At 43.0% G+C, this 23001-nt stretch overlaps 1 protein-coding gene across 1 annotated transcript in view; it reads left to right on the top strand.

Moving 5' to 3' along the window:
- The window catches only part of PTPN3 (protein tyrosine phosphatase non-receptor type 3), a 268489-nt gene that overhangs the window by 66481 nt on the left and 179007 nt on the right, over nucleotides 1–23001 (top strand). The window contains exon 2 of the mRNA XM_040353487.1: nucleotides 3989–4140. Within this exon, the coding sequence (XP_040209421.1) occupies nucleotides 4003–4140 (138 nt within the window). The 5' untranslated portion in view covers nucleotides 3989–4002. The remainder of the gene's footprint in view (nucleotides 1–3988; nucleotides 4141–23001) is intronic.

Here is a 23001-nt window from a genome sequence, read left to right as displayed (position 1 = left end):
GCCACCAACATCTTTCGAGGTTGCAGTTGTCTGCAAACATGCTGTGACCATCATAGGAGATGGCCACAGTATGTCGAACATTGGGATTTGCTTAAGATGCTACTTTTGGGCATTTGTTTATGACACTTCCTAAAATCCGGAGTACTGTATTGGCTACAATGTGTTTTCTAAGTTCTCAGTTGTGACACAACTCTGATATGTCTTGTCTCTCTATAAACTTACATGGTGAATAAGGCTGGTCAGACTAAAGCACTGGAAACTACCTCACAGTAGGCTCAGTTGTGTACTTGTTTAATGATCCTAACATTACCAACTGGTGTGATTATAGTCACAGCTGGAGGGACTGACTACCGACCTCATTCATGAGGTGAATATTGTGCATGCACGCTCCGTGTTTATTTTTCCACCTACTCAGCCTAGAAGAAGCACTGTCCTGTTATGGATCCTGCTTCTCCGATACCTTGTGGATCATCTAATCTCTGGTGTGATTGATACCTGAAACCCTCATCAACATCAGCGGCCCTGTATTTTTAGTATGCAAGGCATTATCTCTCTTTGAGCCTAGTTGATCTCCGCTATTATGTCTTTTAAAAGACGCACAGAAGACAGTTCTGCTGCAGCGGGTAACCTTGGCTCATACTTCTGTAATTCAACTAACAGCGACTTCCTGGATTTTCCAGAAGACGCCCGCAGCAAAGATACTGGGACCCTATATTGCTATAGGGCAGTAATGGGAACCTTGGCATCCCAGATGTTTTAAAACTACATTTCCCATGATGCTTAAAGTGGAGGTTCACCCGAAAAGTACATTTTTAACCTTAGATTGATGCTCATTTTGTCAAGGGGAATCGGGTATTTTTTTTTAAATCTAAGCAGTACTTACCGTTTTAGAGAGCGATCTTCTCCGCCGCTTCCGGGTATGGGCTGCGGGACTGGGTGTTCCTATTTGATTGACAGTCTTCCGACAGGCTTCCGACGGTCGCATACATCGCGTCACGATTTTCCGAAAGTAGCCGAACTTCGGTGCACAGGCGCCGTATAGAGCTGCACCGATGTTCGGCTTCTTTCGGCTACTCGTGACGCGATGTATGCGACCGTCGGAAGCCTGTCAATCAAATAGGAAGGCACAGTCCCGAAGACCATACCCGGAAGCGGCGGAGAAGATCGCTCTCTAAGACGGTAAGTACTGCTTCGATTTAAAAAAAACTACCCGATTCCCCTTGACAAAATGAGCATGAATCTAAGGTTAAAAAAAATTTTGCGGGTGAACTCCCGCTTTAACTACACTGCAGAGGGCATGAGCATCATGAGAAATGTAATTCCAAAACATCTGGGGTGCCAAGGTTTGCCATCACTGCTAGAGGATCATCCTCCCCACAGTCGTTTGCAGCTTCACAATGTGAGCCTCAGCCCTTATATACATCCACAAGAACATTAATATCCACTACAGATTTTTTATTGGCCTATGTGCAATTCTAATTAGAGATATACCATCTCTAAATCAGATTCAGGGCTTTTTACGGTCTTCTCATGAAAGGCTGTATAATGCAGTGTTACATTAAAGGGGTTGTAAACCCTTGTGTTTTTTCACCTTAAAGGAGTTGTAAAGGAAAATGTTTTATACAGCACTCCCAAACGGCCCCATAGATGCTGCTTGCAGGACTTTTCAGAAGGTTCCGCAAGCGCACCGCCCCAGTGTGAAAAGTCGCACTGAAATACGTTGTTTCAAATTTTCTTATGTTTATTTCCGCAACTACAATTTTTAGAGGAAGACCTCAGTTTTTTTCCAAAGTAGTTTTATTTTTGTATTCATTTGATCCCTTCACTGTCTTATCTCTCAAATAGAATCCTCCTGTTTCCCTAAAATTCAGTTCTCTCTTTAATATTTCTGGTCTTTCCACTTTTTGTTAAATACTTTATTAGGATGCTGGTGTCATCATATGATCACATTTCCTCTATGAGCACTGTAACGTTGTCACGTACAACACTGTTAATTTCCCTGAGGAAATCATAAAATTGTTAGCAAACCTCATATATTAAATATGAACAAGGCATATCTCTCTATAGTGTGTACTTGTCTCTTTAACCATTTAAGGACCGCCTAACGCCGATTTACGTCGGCAGAATGGCACGGCTGGGCACAAGCATGTACCTGTACGTCCTCTTTAAGTGCCCAGCCGTGGGTCGCGCGCGCGTCCGCAACCCGGTCCAAAGCTCCGTGACCGCGGCCGCGGGACCCGATCCCCGTGATCGGTTACAAGAGCTGAAGAACGGGGAGAGGTGTGTGTAAACACACATTCCCCGTTCTTCACAGTGGCAGTGTCACTAATCGTCTGTTCCCTGATATAGGGAAAGACGATCAGTGACGTCACAAGTCCAGCCCCGCCCCCCTACAGTTAGAAACACACATGAGGTCACACTTAACCCCTACAGTGCCCCCTAGTGGTTAACTTCTAAACTGCAATTGTCATTTTCACAATAATCAATGCATTTTTATAGCACTTTTTGCTGTGAAAATGACAATGGTCCCAAAAATGTGTCAAAATTGTCCGATGTGTCCGCCATAATGTCGCAGTCACGAAAAAAATCGCTGATCGCCGCCATTAGTAGTAAAAAAAAAAAAATATTAATAAAAATGCCATAAAACTATCCCCTATTTTGTAAACGCTATAAATTTTGCGCAAACCAATCGTTAAACGCTTATTGCGATTTTTTTTTTTTACCAAAAATAGGTAGAAGAATATGTAAACTGAGGAAAAAAAAAGTTTTTTTATATCTTTTTTGGGGATATTTATTATAGCAAAAAGTAAAAAATATTGCATTTTTTTCAAAAATGTCGCTTTATTTTTGTTTATAGAGCAAAAAAATAAAAACCGCAGAGGTGTTCAAATACCACCAAAAGAAAGCTCTGTTTGTGGGAAAAAAAGGACGCCAATTTTATTTGGGAGCCACGTCGCACGACCGCGCAATTGTCAGTTAAAGCGACGCAGTGCCGAATCGCAAAAAGGGGCCTGGTCCTTTACCTGCATATTGGTCCGGGTCTTAAGTGGTTATGAGCACTAAGTGACTGTCATTTCTGTCCCCTGCATTGTTCCTCTGCTTAAAGCATTCTTCACTTCTGACAAGTTTTCCTGACACCAAGAGAAAAATGGTGACTGTGTGCTGTGGGAAGGGGGGGTGTCCCTTCCCTCCGATCGGCGCTCAGAGCTCTCCTCGCTGATTTATCTTCAGCTCTCCGCCCCCTGCATTTCAGAGCTGAGAGATTCTGTGTAAATTCTTCACTTTGAATGAATGTAGGGGAAAGGCAGCTGTGGATAAACAGGTACAATTGATGTAGAAGGATTTGTTTCATCTTTGTGTATCGCCTGAGGCCAGTCACTTCATGGGTAGATGTAGGGTTTACAACCACTTTAATTAAGATCAAGAGACATAGAGATGGAGAGAGCATCCTGATTGGATAGTAAAATAAATGAAAGTGAAATGACCAGAGAAATTAAAGAACAACATTTTAGAGAAACTGGAGGTTTGTAAGTAGGAGAGAAGACAGGGAGGAGATCAAATTAATAAAGGAACCCTACTATGGAAAATATTGAGGTCTCCCTGTAAATTGTAATTGTGGGTGCAAATAGTTGAAACAAAGTTGTTATTATATTAAAGTGGAAGTAAACCCTCCTATCGTTTTCAACCAAGGAAGCGGCCATTTTGGCCTCTGTTTAATCTGCAACTGCCATGCTGCTGTACATGTGACCTGTTATGAAACCAGCCATTGGATGGTTTGGCAGTTTGGTTGAGAGCACAAACAAATGTGACAGCTAGCTTTTCCGGCATGCCGGGAATGTTAACTGTTTTTGTAACTATGAAATTGAAGGGTTTACTTCCACTTTAAGAAAAAAAGTATTTTTGTGAAGTGTATAATTGCAGTAATAATGTATATATTCTATAGAAATGTATTGTCTTTTTTACAAATACATGTGTTTATTCTTTGTAGGAACCGTACTAGTTATGAACTCCAGGCTGCGTGCTTTGGGTGGAAGGATAAACAATATTCGGGTCACAGAACTTCCAAAGGAGAAAAATAGATCTGAGGTAGTTTGTAATGTCCGCTTCTTGGATGGCTCTCACCAGTGCTTCAAAGCCAATGTAAGTGTTATTAGGATTTTTTATATTTTCTTATACCATAGTAAAGCTGAAGTTTGAAAACTGTTGAATACCTACACTGCAAATATATACAGTGCCTTGAAAAAGTATTCATACCCCCCTGAAATTTTCCAGATTTTGTCATGTTGCAACCAAAAAACGTAAATATATTTTATTGATGTGATAGATCAACACAAAGTGGCACATAATTGGGAAGTAGAAGGAAAATTATAAATGGTTTTCCATTTATTTTTTTTGCTCATCAGTACAACCTCATCTGCGCACATCAGTTAAAGAGAGAAAAATTACCTGTTTACTAAATTGTATAACAAAATTTTCGGTCTCTATCACGCAATCACATCGCATATGGATCACATGATCCCCTGACCGAACAAAGTGGCTGAGCACCAGCAACCACAATCCTCTGTGTAATGTGGACACGGTAGTTGCGGAAGCTGGGCAATCCCAGGGGCACTTAAAGTGGAGGTTCACCCAAAAAATTAATTTTTAACATTACATTCAGCCGAGTTGTCCTAATGACAATCGGCTGTTTTTTTATTTTTTTTTCCCGTACATACCTTATTTTCACCGCCGCTTCCGGGTTTGTCTTCTGCGGGACTGGGTGTTCCTATCTGATTGACAGGCTTCCGACCGTTGCATACTACGCGTCACGAGTTGCCCGAAAGAAGCCGAACGTCTGTGCGCAGGCGCCGTATAGAGCCGCACCGACGTTCGGCTTCTTTCAGAAACTCGTGACGCGCTGTATGCGACGGTCGGAAGCCTGTCAATCAGGTAGGAATGCCCAGTCCCGAAGAAGACATACCCGGAAGCGGCGGTGAAAATAATGTATGTACGAAAAAGAAAAAAAACAGCCGATTGTCATTAGGACAACTCGGCTGAATGTAATGTTAAAAATTTATTTTTGGGTGAACCCCCGCTTTAAGTGCGCATGTGCTAAGCTATGTACCTGTACATCACTTAGCTTTTAGCTCCACCCAAAAACTGGAAGCTCTGCTTATCTGCCTCCCCCTCCGGTACCACGTTTGGCACCTTTTGTGAGGATGGGGGAGCGGGTACCTCACCCAGAAGTTCAACCCCCTCTTCCTTCCCCTGCTGTCGTGCCATACACAAAAGCGTAGCGCGCTTGGCACATGCGCAGTAGGGAAACGTACGGTGTAGCCTCAAGGCTTCACTGCCAGTTACCTTCACAAGCAATGGCCGTGGCAGCACCCAAGAGCCGATGAACAAATTGGCTGGGGTGAAGACACTGCGGAAGCCCTGGAGAGGTAAGTGCCCTAATGTTAAAAATCAGCAGTTATAGTATTTGTAGCTGCTGACCTTTTTATTTTTTCTGAAGGAGTCTGGATATCCTCTGTAATTAATGTTTTTTTTTTTTTTGGCTAGAGTAAGGGAAGGTAATGACCGTTGTCAGTTTTTTTTGTCCCATTGCGAAAAAAGTTTTTTTTTTTTTTTTAAATAACAAACATGCTTACCTCCACTGTGCAGTTAGTTTTGCACAGAGTGGCCCCGATCATCCACTTCTGGGGTCCCACGGCAGCCCTCGCGGCTCCTCCCCGCAATAGATAACCCCCTCTCTCTCCTGGTGGCCATGTCATTGGATTTGATTGACAGCAGTGGGAGCCAATGGCTGCACTGCTATCAATCTATCTAATGAAAAGCCGAGAAGCCTTGGAGAGAGGGTGACGCGTAATTGCGCCCTCTTCTCTCTTCATCCACTGATCTGTGGCAGGGTCCTTCTCTGTGTCCCAACAGAATATGATCAGCTTCTGCTCAGTTCTCCCTCAACGTCTGTTCCTCATGTACACTGCAGCTGCTATATTGGCATTTAGGAGCAATTGGGCATTTCTTTTCTGAATCTCCTGAACTCTCCACTATGTTATCCTATGTGTCCATGTACACATTGTCATTTAGAGAAGTTTACAGGCAGGTGAGATTGCTCTGAAAGCATAAAAGTCCTTAAACCGCCAGAAACGTATAAACACCTAACGTTTAGCACTTCAGCATTCATTAATTAAAAAAATTCTGACTAATTAAATAATCTCCCAAACAGCAAATGCTGCTAAACTCACCTAAACTGGTTTAAAAAAAAGCAGCTTAGGTGAGTTTTTAACACCAATTTTTCTCTTGTCAGGATAAACTGTGTTTACAATAAATCAGTGAAGCCTAAAGCCTCGTACACACGATCAGACCATCCTTTGGACCGTTGTTATCGGTTAACCGATGAAGCTGACTGATGGTCTGATGTGCCTACACACCATCGGTTACATAACCGATCGTGTCAGAACGCGGTGACGTAAAACACGACGTGCTGAAAAAAATGAAGTTCAGTGCTTCCAAGCATGCGTCGACTTGATTCTGAGCATGCGCGGGTTTTTAACCGATGCTTTTGCATACTAACGATCAGTTTTGACCTATCGGTTAGGCGTCCATCGGTTCAATTTTAAAGCAAGTTCCTATTTTTTTGACCGAAGGATGACTGACCAATGGGGCCCACACACGATCGGTTTGGACCGATGAAAACGGTCCTTCAGTCCGTTTTCATCAGTTTTGACCGATCGTGTGTACGCGGCCTTAGCCTTTTTTTTTTTTTTTTTTTTTTTGATAATTTGTAAAAAATGCATTTACACCTGACAAACACATGCCAAAGAAAAATGCCTATTTACTGGACTTTTTAAGTTTTATCTTTACAAAGAAACATATCCCACTCTTCTCAATCACGCCTTATTCATGTCATCAGTTCTCAGCATCACCTATACTTGTGAACAACTATTTTCAAGGATGAAGCACACGAAGGGCAAAATTGGAACCAAAATATCCGATGAGCGCCTTGAGAATTGCTAGTACATCCATCAAACCAGATATTAATGTGTTCGTTTATCAAAAACAGTGTCAAATCTCGCAATAGTCTTATGTTGACCTCCTTTTCTTTTATAATAAAGAATATTACAGAATTATGATAAAAAAAAATTTCTCGATATAGATAGGTCTATAGCCTTATCTTATCTTCTCTATAGCCAAGCTCGTTAACTTGTGATGGGTCCGACCTATACTTAATGCTTTTTGTTTTTTTGTACTTCTTATTTTATGTGTCACCCAAGACAATTTCTCTTATTTCAATGTGGCCGAAGGAAGCTCAAAAGTTTGGACACCCCTGCTTTAACCCATTCATGAATATCATGAACAGGCAACCTTGGCCACCTTCCAGAGAAAAAAAAAAGGTGCTAAACTGTGACTGATTAGTCAATAAACGGCAATCCTCCCTCTTACACTAATATTTCCAGATGAACAAATTCCTTTATAAGCCACTCCCCTGGCACTGATTCATAATTTGATAATAGAAGTAATTAAGTCTTGACTCATAAGTTGTCCCATAAGGTGGTAGCTTACTGTGTTGCTTCATAGACGCTGTGTCTTCAACATAATTTAACTGTTGCCACAAATTAGGGCTCATCCACATGGGAAGGTAAGAGAATAAAAGACACAAGCCTAAGGCCCCTTTCACATGTGCGGACCGTATGTCCGCTTTTTTATCCATCCGTTTGCGGATGAAAAAGGGACATACATTGGTCCCTATGTGATTGCGGGTGTCAGCGGATAAACATCCGTTGACACCCGTAATCACCCGCCTCCGCAAAGAACCGATTTTGCGGACGGAAGAAAACCCTATTTTTTCTTCCGTCTGCGGATCATATCGGATGAACACGGACACCCGGTCCGTGTTCATCCGATCCCCCCATAGGGGAGAGCCGGAGAAAAGAGAGGGCGGTCCCTGCACAGTGTGCGGGGACCGCCCTGTCAGCCGACGGCTCAGCGGGGATATACGGAGCGATCCCCGCTGAGCTTACGGACACACGGAGGCGGATCATTACTGATCCACCCGTGTGAAAGGGCCCTAATGCTTACCGCTTAGGTGTTAGATTGTGCATTCATCTCTGTGCATTTCTGACTTGTATAAGGACCTGTTAACACTTTACAAGGTATGTAAATTGCAACTGTAACCGCTTCAGCCCCGGAATGTTTTACCGCCTTAATGACCAGGAAATTTTTTGCGATACGGCACTGCGTTATTTTAACTGACGATTGTGCGGTCGTGCGAAGCTGTACCCAAATAAAATTGATTTCTTTTTTTTTCCACAAATAGAGCTTTCTTTTGGTGGTATTTAATCGCCTCTGCAGTTTTTATTTTTTGCGCTATAAACAAAAAAAAACAATATTTTCTACTTTCTGCTATAGAGCACTGCTACACATTTTTGGTAAAAAAAATCTCTAAGCGTATATTGATTGGTTTGCACAAATATTATAGAGTCTACAAACCATGGGATAGATTTATGGCATTTTTTTTTACTAGTAATGGCGACGATCAGCAATTTGTATTGGGATTGCCACATTGCGGCAAACAAATCTGAACACCTAACTGACACCAGTGACATTATTACAGTGATCAGTACTAAAAAATGCACTGTTACTGTACTAATGACACTGGTAGGGAAGGGGTTAATGTCAGGGGCAATCAAAGGGTTAAGTGTGTCCCTGGGAGGTGCTTGCTAACTGTGGGGGATGGACTGACTGGATGAACACAGAGATCTGTGTTCCTGCTTAGCAGGAACACAAGGGGCCAGATTCTCAAAGGCGTTACGACGGCGCAACACCATTAGCGCCGTCGTAACACCTCATCTGGCCCCGGGTATCTATGCGACTGATTCTCAGAATCAGTTGCGCATAGGTACCCATTAGATCTGACATGCGTAAGGCTGTTACGCTGTCAGATCTTAAAAGTAATTTTTTTTCCCGCCGCTAGGTGTCGCATCGTCGCTTTTCCCCGTCGTCTATGCAAATGAGGTAAGTACGGCGATTCCCGAACATACGCGAGGTCGACGCAGCGAATTAACGTCGTTTGCGTAGCGTACCCGACGCGTAAGGTTGCCCCTGCTAATTAGCAGGCGCAACCAATGTTAACGATGGCCGTCGTTCCCGCGTCGAATTCAATAAAAATTACGTCGTTTGCGTAAGATGTCCGTGAATGGCGCTGGACGTCGTTTACGTATACATCTAGGCAAATGACGTCGGGGCGACGTCATTTAGCGCAATGCACGTCGGGTAATTTACCCGACGGAGCATGCGCAGTACGCTCGGCGCGGGAGCGCGCCTAATTTAAATGGTGCCCGCCCCATTTGAATTGGGCAGGCTTGCGCCGAGCAATCTAACGCTACACCGCCGCAAGTTTACAGGTAAGTGTTCTGAGAATCAGGATGTAAACCTGTAGACCTGCGGCGGTGTAACGTAGATCTCATATATTACGCTGCCCAGGAGCAGCGCGAATGTATGAGAATCTGGCCCAAGATCTCCATCTTCATCCCTATCAGAATGGCGATCTGCCTTGTTTACATAGGCAGATTGTTCTGCCTCTCTAGGGAGCAATCGTAGGTGGCCAACGGACATCGCGTCCACCGCTCACTGTTCAGTCGGTATGCACGTGCCCCAGTGTCTATTGTACAAAATGACTTGCAGGTACGTTGTTTCGTGCAATAGAGCCACCCCGCCTCAGTTTATCTGTGGTAGGTGGTCTTTAACTGGTTAAAGTGGAAGTAAACCCTCCTATTGTTTTCAGCCAAGGAAGCTGCCATCTTGACCTCTATTTAATCTGCAACTGCCACGATGCTGCACATGTGATCAGTTATAAAACCAGCCATTGGATGGTTTGACAGTTTGGTTGAGAGCACAAGCAAATGTGACATCTAGCATTTCCGGCATGCCGGGAATGTTAACTGTTTTTTTAAACTATCAAATAGATGGGTTTACTTCCGCTTTAAGAAACTTTCTAAAACATTTAGTGGCATCACGGGTATATTTATAAAGCAGTAAATGTGACATTTACCCAAAATTCATTGCAGGTGAATCAAACCCAATCATTTATATTATTCACCAGGAAGAAACACCTAACAATAAATCAGTAGTCAATTCTGGGGGGAATTTTTTTTACTGGGTCCACTGCAGGTTAATGCCACAATGTGCTAGTATGCATTGCATACTAGCGTTTTATACAGATGCCAGGTTTTGGACGTAGTTCTTCATCTTTGCCTGGAACCTGGATGCCTTTACAGATCCATCAGCAGGATTCCTTATCTAACTATCTGATGAGCCTTGTTTGACCCTTGAGTCATTGTTGGAGGTGAGCGGACAATTCATAAATTTAACAGCCGATGTTTGGATAGATGTTTTATCTGTTTTTTCTTCTATCAAGTTATCCCTATGAGATTTTTGCCTTTTATATGAACTAACTCCTACCATTGGGCTTTAGTTGGACTTTATTCACATTTATTTATTTATTTGTATGTTTGGATACTCAGCATATTTTTTCTTTGAGTATACTACTTTATGGCACATTATTGAACAAGCGCACCATTCTCATATTTTTCTTTTACAGTTATTATACAGATTTACCTTAAAAATGGAGCCCTTCGTGTCACTTTGTCCTTGATGCAGGAGCTTCGATCTTCGCCTGGTCTTTCTTCCGGGTTTGTGCTCTCTAGTAGAGTTGGGTGAACAGTTCGAGCCGAGCAAATGTTCAGCCCGAACATCGCCTGCCCACCCGTTCAGCAAACACCCAATTTTGCGGGGCGCTTGGCGGGATGATCGCCCCCTAAGCACCCCACAATGCACTGCGCGCTGTACAGTGCATTCTAGGGCCCTAATTGAATGAATCAATACACCTGACCGCTCATGATGATGACTTTGCTCAATCATTGCTCAGTGCTCATATAGCTAGATTCAGGTAGGGCGTCCTAACTTTGCGGCGGCCTAGCGTATCGTGTTTACACTATGCCGCTGTATGTTAGTGAGGCAAGTACATGATTCACAAAGTACTTGCCTGCTAAGTTACGGCGGCGTAGCGTAAATCAGGTGGGCGTAATGGCGCCTAATTCAAATTTAGCTGAGGGGGCATGTTTTATGTTAATGAAGCTTGACCTGACGTGATTGACGTTTTTTTGGAACGGCGCATGCGCCGTCCGCCTACATATCCCAGTGTGCAGTGCGGCAACGTACGCCGCACAGGCCTATTGGTTTCGACGTGGGCGTAAATTACGTAAATCCCTATTCACGGACGACTTACGCAAATAACGTAGCATTTTCGAATTTCAACTCGGGAACGGCGGCCATACTTTAACATTACTATTCCAACTATTTGTTGGAATAACTTTAGGCCTGATAATGCGTTACGTAAATGGCGTATCTGTACTGCGTCGGCCGGGCGTACGTTCGTGAATAGGCATATCTAGTGATTTACATATTCTACGCCGACCACAATGGAAGCGCCACCTAGCGGCCAGCCTAAATATTGCACCCTAAGATAGGACGGCGCAAGCCGTCGTATCTTAGATAGGTTTAAGTGTATCTCTGTTTGAGAATACACTTAAACTTAGGTCGGCGCAGATTCTGAGTTAGGTTGGCGTATCTACTGATACGCCAGCCTAACTCTATGTGAATCTAGCTAATAGTCCCACCTCACACTATAAAAGGTTCTTTCCCACATGAACCTTTTGTAGTGTGTTGTTGGAGTGTAGATAGATAGAGCAGGGCTCTGTTTGCTACTAGCGAGTTGGTGTGTTATTGTGATTCTGAGTGTAGGGTGTCGGTGTAGTGTATAGGAGTATAGTGCATTGTTAATATTGTATAGCGTAGTGTCAGTATAGTTATAGTATATATATATATATATATATATATATATTAGTGCTGTGCGTTAAACGCGATATTAACGGCGTTAACGCAAACCCATGTTAACGCCGTCAATATTTTTATCGCACGATTAACGCTCGGGGTGGACGTGCAGAGTGTGCAGCGGCGCGGCTTACCTTCTCGCTGGATTCACAGGCAAGTTACTCACCTTGTCCCTGGATCCAGCGATGCCACCCCGCTGTGTGATCAAGCGGGTCCTCCTCGCTCGATTCACAGTGTCTTTGTGCCGCCGATCTCCGTTCCCTGCCACGTTACGACGCACGGGAGCGGAGAACGGCGCCAAATTCAAAAAAGTAAACAAACACAATACACACAGTATACTGTAATCTTATAGATTACAGTACTGTATGTAAAAAATACACACCCCCCTTGTCCCTAGTGGTCTGCCCAGTGTCCTACATGTACTTTTATAAAATAAAAACTATTCTTTCTGCCTGAAAACTGTAGATTGTCCAAAAGTGTCCCTTTATGTCAAAAATGGTTTTAGATCAGCTAGAAAACAGCGATCAAAATTTATGACGAATTAATCGTGAGTTAACTATGACATTAATGCGATTAATCGCGATTAAAAATTGTAATCGTTTGACAGCACTAATATATATATATATTATGTTACTACCCCCTTTTTTTTTTTAATTGTCAGCTGCAGTTTTTCTGCTTGCAACGCTGTTGTTACCCATTTTTTATTACATTACTGTTAGAGGCAGTCCTCAATTTAAAGTGCACCAAACACCATTTTCATTGAATGTGCATCCAATTACACATTTCCCAGTATCTATTCAATCTGGGTAATAAGCCCCCATTCTGTCTGGGAGGCTAACAAGGAGAGGTAGACATTCTAATGCCACTATGAGGGGTGCCAGCAGCATTTTTCTCTGTTTATTGATGTTGCCTGTGCTATCCAGCCACAGCATGCCAAGGAGGTGGTGGACTGGCTTACTAAACCACCTCCATGGCATGCTGTGGCTGGATAGCCACACTGACCACACCCAAACTGAGACTAGTGCGCAGTCCACCGCAGCTGCCAGAGCGGCTTATTCGGCCTCCTTGTCCACAGTTACTACTGTCATAGCCCCAGCATCATGCATGGATGAGTCGGCATCAGCCCCTTGCTTCTTCATACACAGGCATTACTTAATTCCGATGTTGGTTCTGAAGTAGAGGAAGGGAGTAAAATGAGCCTACAGATAGGGGAGAACACTGATAAACAACAAATTGGCAATTGTGTTCCCCCAGCTGCAGCATATTGCCAAGTTGGCTCCAGTGATGACGAGGATGGAGGGGATGATGATGATGAGATCACTGATGTTACTTGAGTGTCAGATAGAACAGAGAAGGAAAGTGAGGGTGAGGCACAACCCCAACGAAGCAGGATGTCCTCCAAAAGCAGCCATCATGGAAGAGTAGAGAGCAGCCATCCTATTCTATCAGATTGTGGTGCTGCTATCTCCAGGCCCACTTCCCACAGTTCAACTGTGTGGGCTTTTGTTTTTTATCAATACATTTTTATTGGGTTTATCAGTATACAACAATTGAGTTAGTTGCATTCAATATACAACGTAAGTAATATAATCACCTTGTACAGGCAAACATTTAACAGAAAAAGAATACATACTCTGTGACCTAGGCCAGCCTACCCCAATTGGGTACAAACTGTATGTGTGGTCCTTTTTTACATTACATGATTTGTACGTTAACATATGGAGTTGCCCAGGCTAAACGTATTGTTTTGCATTTTTTAAACAAGCCTGATGCTGGCCTTCTCTCTTCAGTCAATAGGAAACATCTGTGAAAATGCAGTCAAAAGTGTCATCTTATTGAGGTTTGCAGAGGTGGAGGTGCAGATGTTGTTATTTCCCTCTTTAGCTGTAATAGGCCAGTTGGGGCAATATTCTTTTCCTGCAATGACACATATGCAAATTTTGAAGTCCTGCTATTTGTTCATACTAATCAGGCTGGCCCAATGTAATGTACAGCAAAATACATAATAAACAGGTTAGTGCAGCGCATAAAATTTAAATGATGCAATAAAAGTGAAAAAACCCAGCAAAAAAACATGGGCCAAAAAGTCAATAAAAATTCAACGTGAGTGAAAGTCCAAGAAAATGTGTGACGAACAAATTCCAGAGTCCGTTGAAAATTCACCAGTGACGTAGATTCAAAAAACAATAAGTGATCCCTCCACCACTATAGGATTGGCCACTCTCACCTTAAGGCATGGACTCCTGTGTTACCAGGTAGTCATGCAAGCAGAAATGCAGATACACCCAATGTCAAGTTGTCTTATCAGGTCCCTCAGTAATCCGCAGCAGGGTAATGAACCATGTATGGAAGAAAAAAAGATCAAAGTGCTCTCCGTTTCAAAATTGCTAAAATGCATTGAATAAGCATAAAACTACTCACAAAGATCCGAACGATCAGTAGCATAAAACAAACAAACGACAGGTTTGTTTCACGAAAGGACAGCAGCGGGCGACGTCTGTGTGCTCCTCCCCCGTACCAGCAAGTCTGTTTACATGTGATCAGCTGTGATTGGACACAGCTGAAAACATGTTAAAAGGTCGCTTTGATTGGCCCTTTAACCTGATCTGTGATCAGCTGTGTCCGAAGAACACGGCGGTCACAAAGCTCACCCGATGCGCGGCCCATGGAAAGCGTGCGATTTATGGACCAGCAGGCAGAGTTCTGAGAGCCTTTTATGTATGCCCTGCCAAAGCTATAGTACCAAGCTATAGCCATCTTTTTACTGAAGGGCGGTACTAAAGTTGTTAAGCTACAGGCAGTGTATGGGAGCAGTGGAGGTGCGTCCATAAGGGCTCATGGGTGCCGCCCCCTCTCTCCAGTCACCCCTCTATCTATGGCCGCCTCTGCCACCCCCTATTCAGGTTGCCCGGACCCTTTTCGGGTGCCAGGTGCCTGAATTACAGCGGCAGGGTTTTCTTTTTTTTAAAAGCACCTGATTAGAGCAATAGGCGTCAAAAAAGGTGACCATCAAACACAGCCACTGTGCCATATCAAATGCTGCCAGTGTGCCCCCCGCCTGCCGCCTGCACTTACCCTGTCTCAGTGGGGCAGCAGGTGATGGCGAGCAGTGTCTATAATGCTCCTCGATGTCTTCTCTCTTCCCGTCCTTCTTATATGATTGGACGCCTCATTAGGCGTCCAATCACAGTGATTGGCTGAAACAACAAACAGGTGACGGGTAACAGATCCGAACACCTGATTGGTGGAGAGACGGTTTAGTGTCTGAAAAGTAAATTAATGTTCGCTTTCCCAATACAGCTAAGTGACCTGCGAGTGCCCAGCATGTGTTAGGAAAGCGAATATTAATTTGGCTGAAACGACAAGCGCTGTGATTGGACGCCTAATGAGGCGTCCAATCATAGCAGAAGGACGGGAAGAGAGAAGACATCGAGGAGCATCAAGGACACTGCTCGCCTCACCTGCTGCCCCACTGAGACAGGGTAAGTGCAGGCGGGGGGCACACTGGCAGCATTTGATATGGCACAGTGGCTGCGTTTGATGGGCACAGTGACTGCGTTTGATCGTACAGTGGGGCTGCAATTGATTGAGTTTTTTTCAGAATTTCTCAGTTTGCGCACCCCCAAAAATTTTGAGCACCAGCCGCCACTATATGGGAGTGTACAGATGTTGTGGCTGCAACACCTTGCTTTGCATTTGTGGCAAAAATGACCTGACTGCTCATGTTTGGCGAGCAGTACTGCCCACTGAACACAATCCATTCAAACAAACGGGGCCACCCTGCAATCACCCCACAACTGCATACAGTGCATGGGGGTACAGTTAAAACAGGTAGTGGTGAGGTCAGCTATCGCCTCGCCACCTGTGAAATGCCTTTGAAACGGTGTTTGACCTTTACTTTACATAGAGCTGCGATTCTTTTCACATACATTTTTTTGTTTTGTCATCACCTCTTATTCATCGCTGCTTTTATGAGAGGCTGCTAGCAGTAGTGTAAGTAGCGACAGGCATCATATGGATGGCAGGAGACAGTGGCAAGTGACACGCTGCATCTTGGTGGCAGGTGACCGTGGCAAGCAGTGTTGCCAACCTACCAGATTGAAATTTACTGACACGACATCCAAACCTTACTGGCAAAGCCAAGTTTTTACTGGCATTTCAAAAAATACAATATGCAATTAGACTTATGATTTAAGGTAGATATTAAGGCAAAAAACATATTTCTTATTCTTTTTTCAATATAGTAAGTAGGTAGCTCAGGGACAGGACTCGGGAGGGCAAGAAATTAGAATGGGCGGCACAAAACATGAAATTGACTCTCGCAGTAACACTGACAACAGTGTACAGCAGCAAAGATCCCCAACACAACACGTCCCCTTCGGAGTCACAGTGACAGTCTCTCTCCACACCAGGTGGTCCCTCTACTCCAAACAGCATTGACAGTCCTGCTCCTGGCTTGGCTTGCTCCCATTCCTCAGATCCACACACGAGGCTCCGGCCACTCCACTTAGCACCCTTACACATGACACTCTCAGGCACCACTTCCACCAGTCCCGTTCCCTGCCGGCACTGACTGAACACACTGTAGAAGGCACTTGGATGGTCTCGCTTGCTTCTGGACCAGAAATGCGCACTTCCGAGCCGAGTGTCACAGCCATATTTTTTACTGGCAACCTTTTCCTTTTACTGGCAGAAGAAAACTGCCCATTTTTAACTGTCTGCCACTAAAAATACTGACGGTTGGCAACACTGATGACAAGTGACATGCTGCATCTGGGTGGCAGGTGACCGTGGCAAGTGACATGCTGCATCTGGGTGGCAGGAGACCATGGCAGGTGACATTCTGCATCTGGGTGGCAGGTGACAGTGGCAAGTGACATGCTGCATCTGGGTGGCAGGTGACAGTGGCAAGTGACATGCTGCACCTGGGTGGCAGGTGACAGTGGCAAGTGACATGCTGCATTTGGTGGCAGGTGACAGTGATGTATAGAATACAGGCAACTGATATCGCCTATTAGCCTGAAAGGCAGCTTAAAAATCGATATCTGTATCGTTCTTGAAAAAACTATATTGGTCGACCCCTACTTTATAGATTCCTTTTAAAAACACTAAACTACAGCACATACTGTAGATGTTGACCAGCTGCTGAGTAAGAATGGGATTTCTGCTTGAAATGCATTTTCAAAAAGTAAAAGTTATGTGTTTTACTGCAGGGAAATGGACAAATTTGAAATCATAAATATTCAGGCTTTATTCACACCTTCGTGGCGTCTCAAAACAAAATGCTTTAATGTGCATTGTTATTGAAGCCCATTCATTGGAATATGCTATGCAGTGCACTAAAATCCACCAAAAACGTGCAAGCATCTTTTTTTTAAAGGACAATGCATTACTGTGTATTGTGTTTTGGTCCATTACTGTGTATTGTGTTTGGTCCAGAGGTCCCCAGGGGCCCGGAGGCCTCCAGGGCCCCAGATGGCAACCCCCTTTTTTTTTATTTATTTTTTATTTATTTTTTATAAAAAAATATATATATTTTTTTAATATATTTTTATTTTATTTTTTATTAAAGGGACAATTTTTTTTCAGAGGTCTCCAGGGGCCCGGAGGCCCCCAGGGCCCCGGATGGCAACCCCCCTTTTTTTTATTTTTTATAAAAAAAAATATATTTTTTAATATATTTTTATTCTATTTTTTATTAAAAGGCCATTTTTTTTTTAGGCGTCCGGAGGTCCCCAGGGGCCTGGAGATCCCCAGGGCCCCGGATGACAACCCCCCTTTTTTTATAAGAGCCCTGGATGGCAACCTCCCCCCCTTTTTTTTTATATATACATGTTTATTTTTATTATTTTTTGATATATATTTATTTTTTTATTAAAGGGCCCAGAGGTTTTTTTTTTTTTTTTTTTTTTATTAAAGGGCCAAGAGGTCCTGGATGGCAACCTCCCTTTTTTTTGTAATTTCTTATTATAAAAAATAAATAAAATTATTAGAGGGCTCCAGATTTCAACCCCCCTTTTTAAAAAAAAAAAATCAATATATATATTTTTTATATATTTTCTATTCCTTTTTTTCTTTTTATTAAAGAGGTCCCCAGGGTCCCGGATGGCTATCCCCCTTTTTTTATATATATTTTTCTTTATTTTTGTAAAGGGCCCCCCCCCGCTTCTCAATTCGCAGCAACCCCCACGCTTCTCAATCTCAGGCGGTGGCAGCACCCCCCCGGTTCTCTGCTCCAGGGGGCCCATGCCTGAAGCTGTGTAAGGGGCCCCATTATTCCTGATGGCGGCCCTGAGTGGCACCACAGCATACAATTGGTTTCGGGGAAGCGCACAGCATTCTAGAACTATGAAAGTATTTGGCCTTTGTTCAATACATGGCCATTAGCCTGAATCTGTTAGGATTAGGAATCATTGTTTTTGTTTTGATTTTATATATAAAGCGGGATTTTTCAAGGCTGTTTTGGTAACATGCTATTTAGAGGAATAATGTTTAATGACAAATTGCTTGTTAATGGAGTGTTGGATCGATCGCTTGATCTCTATTGATCTATCTGTGTAGGCTTTGAATAGTTTGTATTGCAATCCTTTACAGGGTTTACACAGAGTGCAATAAAATCACGTAACATAAATTGTTATTGTTGTTTGAATAAATTGTATTAAATATTCTGTTTAATGGTGTGTGGTGCATGGTGTAAGCGTACATTATTGAATGGAACCAATAGTCTGAATATACCATTGCAGTTGTATGTTCTGTGAATGCGGAGGTGCGTGGGCTTATGTAAAGCTCTAACTTTGCAGTCTGACTATGACTAATCATTTGAAAAGAGTATAGACTGAACTAATAGAACATTTTAAACCAGTGTAAAGGTGTATTTATGAAAGCAATGATGCACCAACCTTATGTTTATGTGGGCTGTAATTACTTGTCCTTGTAATTAGGAAAAGAAACTTTAATGTAAATCTGAAGTACAAAAATAACATGTGCATTATTGATACATCGGTTGGCAGGAAACGTTAATCGCTTTCTTGTTATTTTAAAACTACATCTAACACCAGCTTCATTGACGGCTTAAGAGCTCTACTTCATAATGGCTACCATTACTCATGAGTTCCTAAACAATCATGTCCGGTTTTGTCTTTTGGCAAGCTGAGCTCAACTGCTACTGCTTGTATGGTTGGAATACCGGTCTGTAGGGCTGCAACTAACGATTACAGGTGAAACTCATAAAAATTTAAATATCGTGCAAAAGTTCATTTATTTTACTTATGCAACTTAAAAGGTGAAACTAATATAGGAGATAGACTCATTACATGCAAAGCAAGATAGTTCAAGCCGTGATTTGTCATAATTGTGATGATTATTGCTTACAGCTCATGAAAACCCCAAATCCACAATCTCAGAAAATTTGAATATTACGTGCAATCAATAAAACAAGGATTGAACAATATCGGACCTCTGAAAAGTAGAAGCATGCATATGTACTCAGTACTTGGTTTGGGCCCCTTTTGCAGCAATTACTGCCTCAATGCGATGTGGCATGGAAGCGATCAGGCTGTGGCACTGCCGAGGTGTTATGGAAGACCAGGAACCTTCAATAGCGACCTTCAGCTCTTCTGCATTGTTCAGTCTCATGTCTCTCATCTTTCTCTTGGCAATGCCCCATAGATTCTCTGTGGCAGGGGTGCCCAACCTTTTGAAGCGCAAGGACCACTTAAGCGACTTGGTAACTGGTCACAGACCACAATGAGTGAATGGCAGCCCACTCTACTTTGTAAGCAGATCGGATTGGAGGTAAGACACAAGTCGGTTTACATCTGCCACTCCTTAGAGGTGAATGGAGGGTCCAATTGGGTCTGACTGACCGTGTGAAAGGGGCCCATGACTGCTTTCACACTGATGTACTGCGGTTTACCTTTTGGCTTTTCTGCACTTTATGCCCAAATATACACTGTGATTTTTAGTAATAAACTGACCCTTAATAACAGTATTCTATTTTATTCCATCCCAGAGCAGGAGGTCGCGGGCCACATCAGAGGGCTCCGCGGGGCACATGTGGCCCCTGGGCCACTAGTTGGGCACCCCTGCTCTATGGGGTTCAGGTCAGGCGAGTTTGCTGGCCAATCAAGCACAGTAATCCCACGGTCATTGAACCAGGTTTTGGTGCTTTTGGCAGTGTGCGCAGGTGCCAAGTCTTGCTGGGAAATGAAGTCAGCATCCCCATAGAGCTTGTCTGCGGAAGGAAGCATGAAGTGCTCCAAAATCTCCTGGTAGACAGCTGCGTTGACCCTGGACTTAATGAAGCACAGTGGACCAACACCAGCAGATGACATGGCTCCCCAAATCAACACAGACTGTGGAAACTTCACACTGGACTTCAAGCATCTTGCAGTGTGTGCCTCTCCATTCTTCCTCCATACTCTGGCTCCTTGGTTTCCAAATGAGAGGCAAAATTTGCTCTCATCAGAAAAGAGGACTTTAGACCACTGAGCAACAGACCAGGTCTGTTTTTCTTTAGCCCAGGTAAGACACTTCTGATGTTGTTTGTTGTTCAGGAGTGGCTTGACAAGAGGAATATGACATTTGAAGCCCATGTCTAGGATCCGTCTGTGTGTGGTGGCTCTTGATGCATTGACTCCAGTCTCAGTCCACTCCTTGTGAAAGTCCCTTCCACATAACTTTCTATTAATGTGCTTTGATACAGCACTTTGGGAACATCCAACTTCTTTTGCAATTATCTTTTGAGGCTTTCCCTCCTTATGGAGGGCGTCAATGATGGTTTTCTGCACAACTGTCAGGTCAGCAGTCTTTCCCATGATTATGATTCCTTCTGAACCAGACTGAGAGACCATTTAAAGGCTCAGGAACCATTTGCAGGTGTTATGGCTTAATTAGCTGATTAGAGGGGACACTTTGAGCCTAGATTATTGCACCTTTTCACAATATTCAAATTTTTGGAGATTGTGGATTTAGAGTTTTCATGAGCTGTAAGCCATAATCATCACAATTATGACAAATCATGGCTAAAACTATCACATATATTAGTTTCACCCTTTAAGTTGCATTAGTGAAATAAATGAACTTTTGCACAATATTAGAGTTTTTCGAGTTTCACCATTATTTTCATAATCGATTAGTTGGCCGATTTTATTGTTTTGATTAATCGGATAATAACCTTACAAGTGTGGTGTATATAATAGGTAATATGTAAAGTAAAAAAAAAGGCAACTTATTATTAAATATCTACATGCGGTTGTAAATATAAATAACCTATATGTTTGGGAGAAAAATATTGAATCCACTCTGAGGATAACAGACAGAAAAGATATACTGTATATACTGTTAGAGGTTGAATCTGGTAAATATCATCAGACTTAGAGATCAAATTTAGTTTTTCAAAGAAAAAAAAATTAAAAACTGTTTTGCGGATTTCTGTAATATATTGTGTATGACAGACTCCCTTGTTATAGGTAGCTGGCTTGATAAAAGCAGCTACCTGCGCCTGCTGTCACTTATGCTGGCCATATAAAAACAATGTCTTTCTTAAAAAAATAAAAATTAAGAACGTTCCTTCAATTTGCTAATCGTTAGTGGGGTTATATCGTTTTTTTTCAAAAATTTGAAGGGGCAGAATAGAAAACTTCTTGGTAAAAGGAATTTTCAGACAGTGTATGTGGTTTTTGTTCACAAATTACATTCATTAAAACCAAAAAGCAAGTGAGCCAGCAGTCTTTTGTGTGTGTAAACACACAAATCCCTTTTCTGTCAGGGGAGAGGAGACATATCGTTTGTTCCTACTAAGTAGGAACAACGATATGTCTCCTCCCCCAGTCAGTCACCTCCCCATACAGTTATAACACATCTAGGGAATACATTTAACCCCTTGATCGTCCTCTAGTGTTCACCCTATTCCTACCAATGACATTTACACAGTAATCGGTTAATTTTTATAGAACTGATCGCCGTATGAATGTCAATGGTCCCAAAAACGTGTCAAAAGTCTCCGCTCTGTCCGCCGCAATGTGGCAGTACCACTAAAAATGGCAGATCACCGCCATTACTAGTATATAAAAAAAAGTACTCTTCTGGGGTGGTAAAGGTGATTTTTTTTTTAACAGGCATGTTACATTTGCCTGCTCTGTATAATGTTTTTTCACAGAGCAGACATGATTTTCCTCTTCTGGGGTCCCCCACCGACGTTTATGGCTCCTCCCTGCCTTGAGTGCCCCAATAGCAAGCTGTAAAGTATAGTATAGAGTGCCCCTATGGGAAGATAAAAAAAAACTTCTGCCTTTAGAACCATTTACTTCTTGCCCAGAACTACAAGTCTCATGAGGCATTGCTCCTCATTCATTCACATTCACAAGTTCTCAGGCACTTACTGACATGTATAGATGGTGTACTGACCTGTACGTGTGCTGCACTGTCTCTTCTGACATGTATGGATGGTGTACTGAGCTGTATGTGTGCTTCACTGTATTTCCAGATATGTAAACAAATAATGCATTTTGTATGCAATCCAACTAATCGACTGACCGATCAATTGATTATATAAATTGTTTCAGCCCCACCTGTAAATTACTATTCACCAAACTACCAATCAGTGTGTGTTTCCTCTGAACATTTACTGCTGCTTTGAGCCACCGCAGCCCCACATTTGGCTGCTCCTTTTGGCAACCCAGAGCTACTCTTAAGGCTACATGTGCATGGACAGTTTGGCCCATCTGGTAAATCCTGGCCATGTCCCTGAACGCAAATGGCTCAAACTCGATTACCAATTTGTGCAGGGTCCAGTTGCCACATATTTCAGCCTCTCATAGATTTTGACAGGCTGGTGATTGTGGGGCTGAATAATGCACCAATTACTACCGGACACCCAAAAATGACAGGATTTGTTGCTGATGGGCGAAACACAGGGGCTGTTACAGAAAGCAGTTATCTCAAGATAACTTTGATTACCAGTGATTACGTCACCGTGGCATTCAGGTGTTCTCACAGTAGCATTGCGGCCGCCAGGCACGCGCATCAGCTCCTGAGTGACGCGGCAGGCCTGCATGCGCACCCTAGATGGCCGGGAAGCTGAGGACTTCATATGAAGCCCGCTAAGGATGGGAGATCCCTCTTGCG

This window comes from Rana temporaria, chromosome 5 (genome assembly GCF_905171775.1).
Source record: "Rana temporaria chromosome 5, aRanTem1.1, whole genome shotgun sequence".
Classification (NCBI taxonomy): domain Eukaryota; kingdom Metazoa; phylum Chordata; class Amphibia; order Anura; family Ranidae; genus Rana; species Rana temporaria.
The sequence above is the reverse complement of the archived record's forward strand: the minus strand, read 5'-3'. Positions and strand labels throughout refer to the sequence as shown.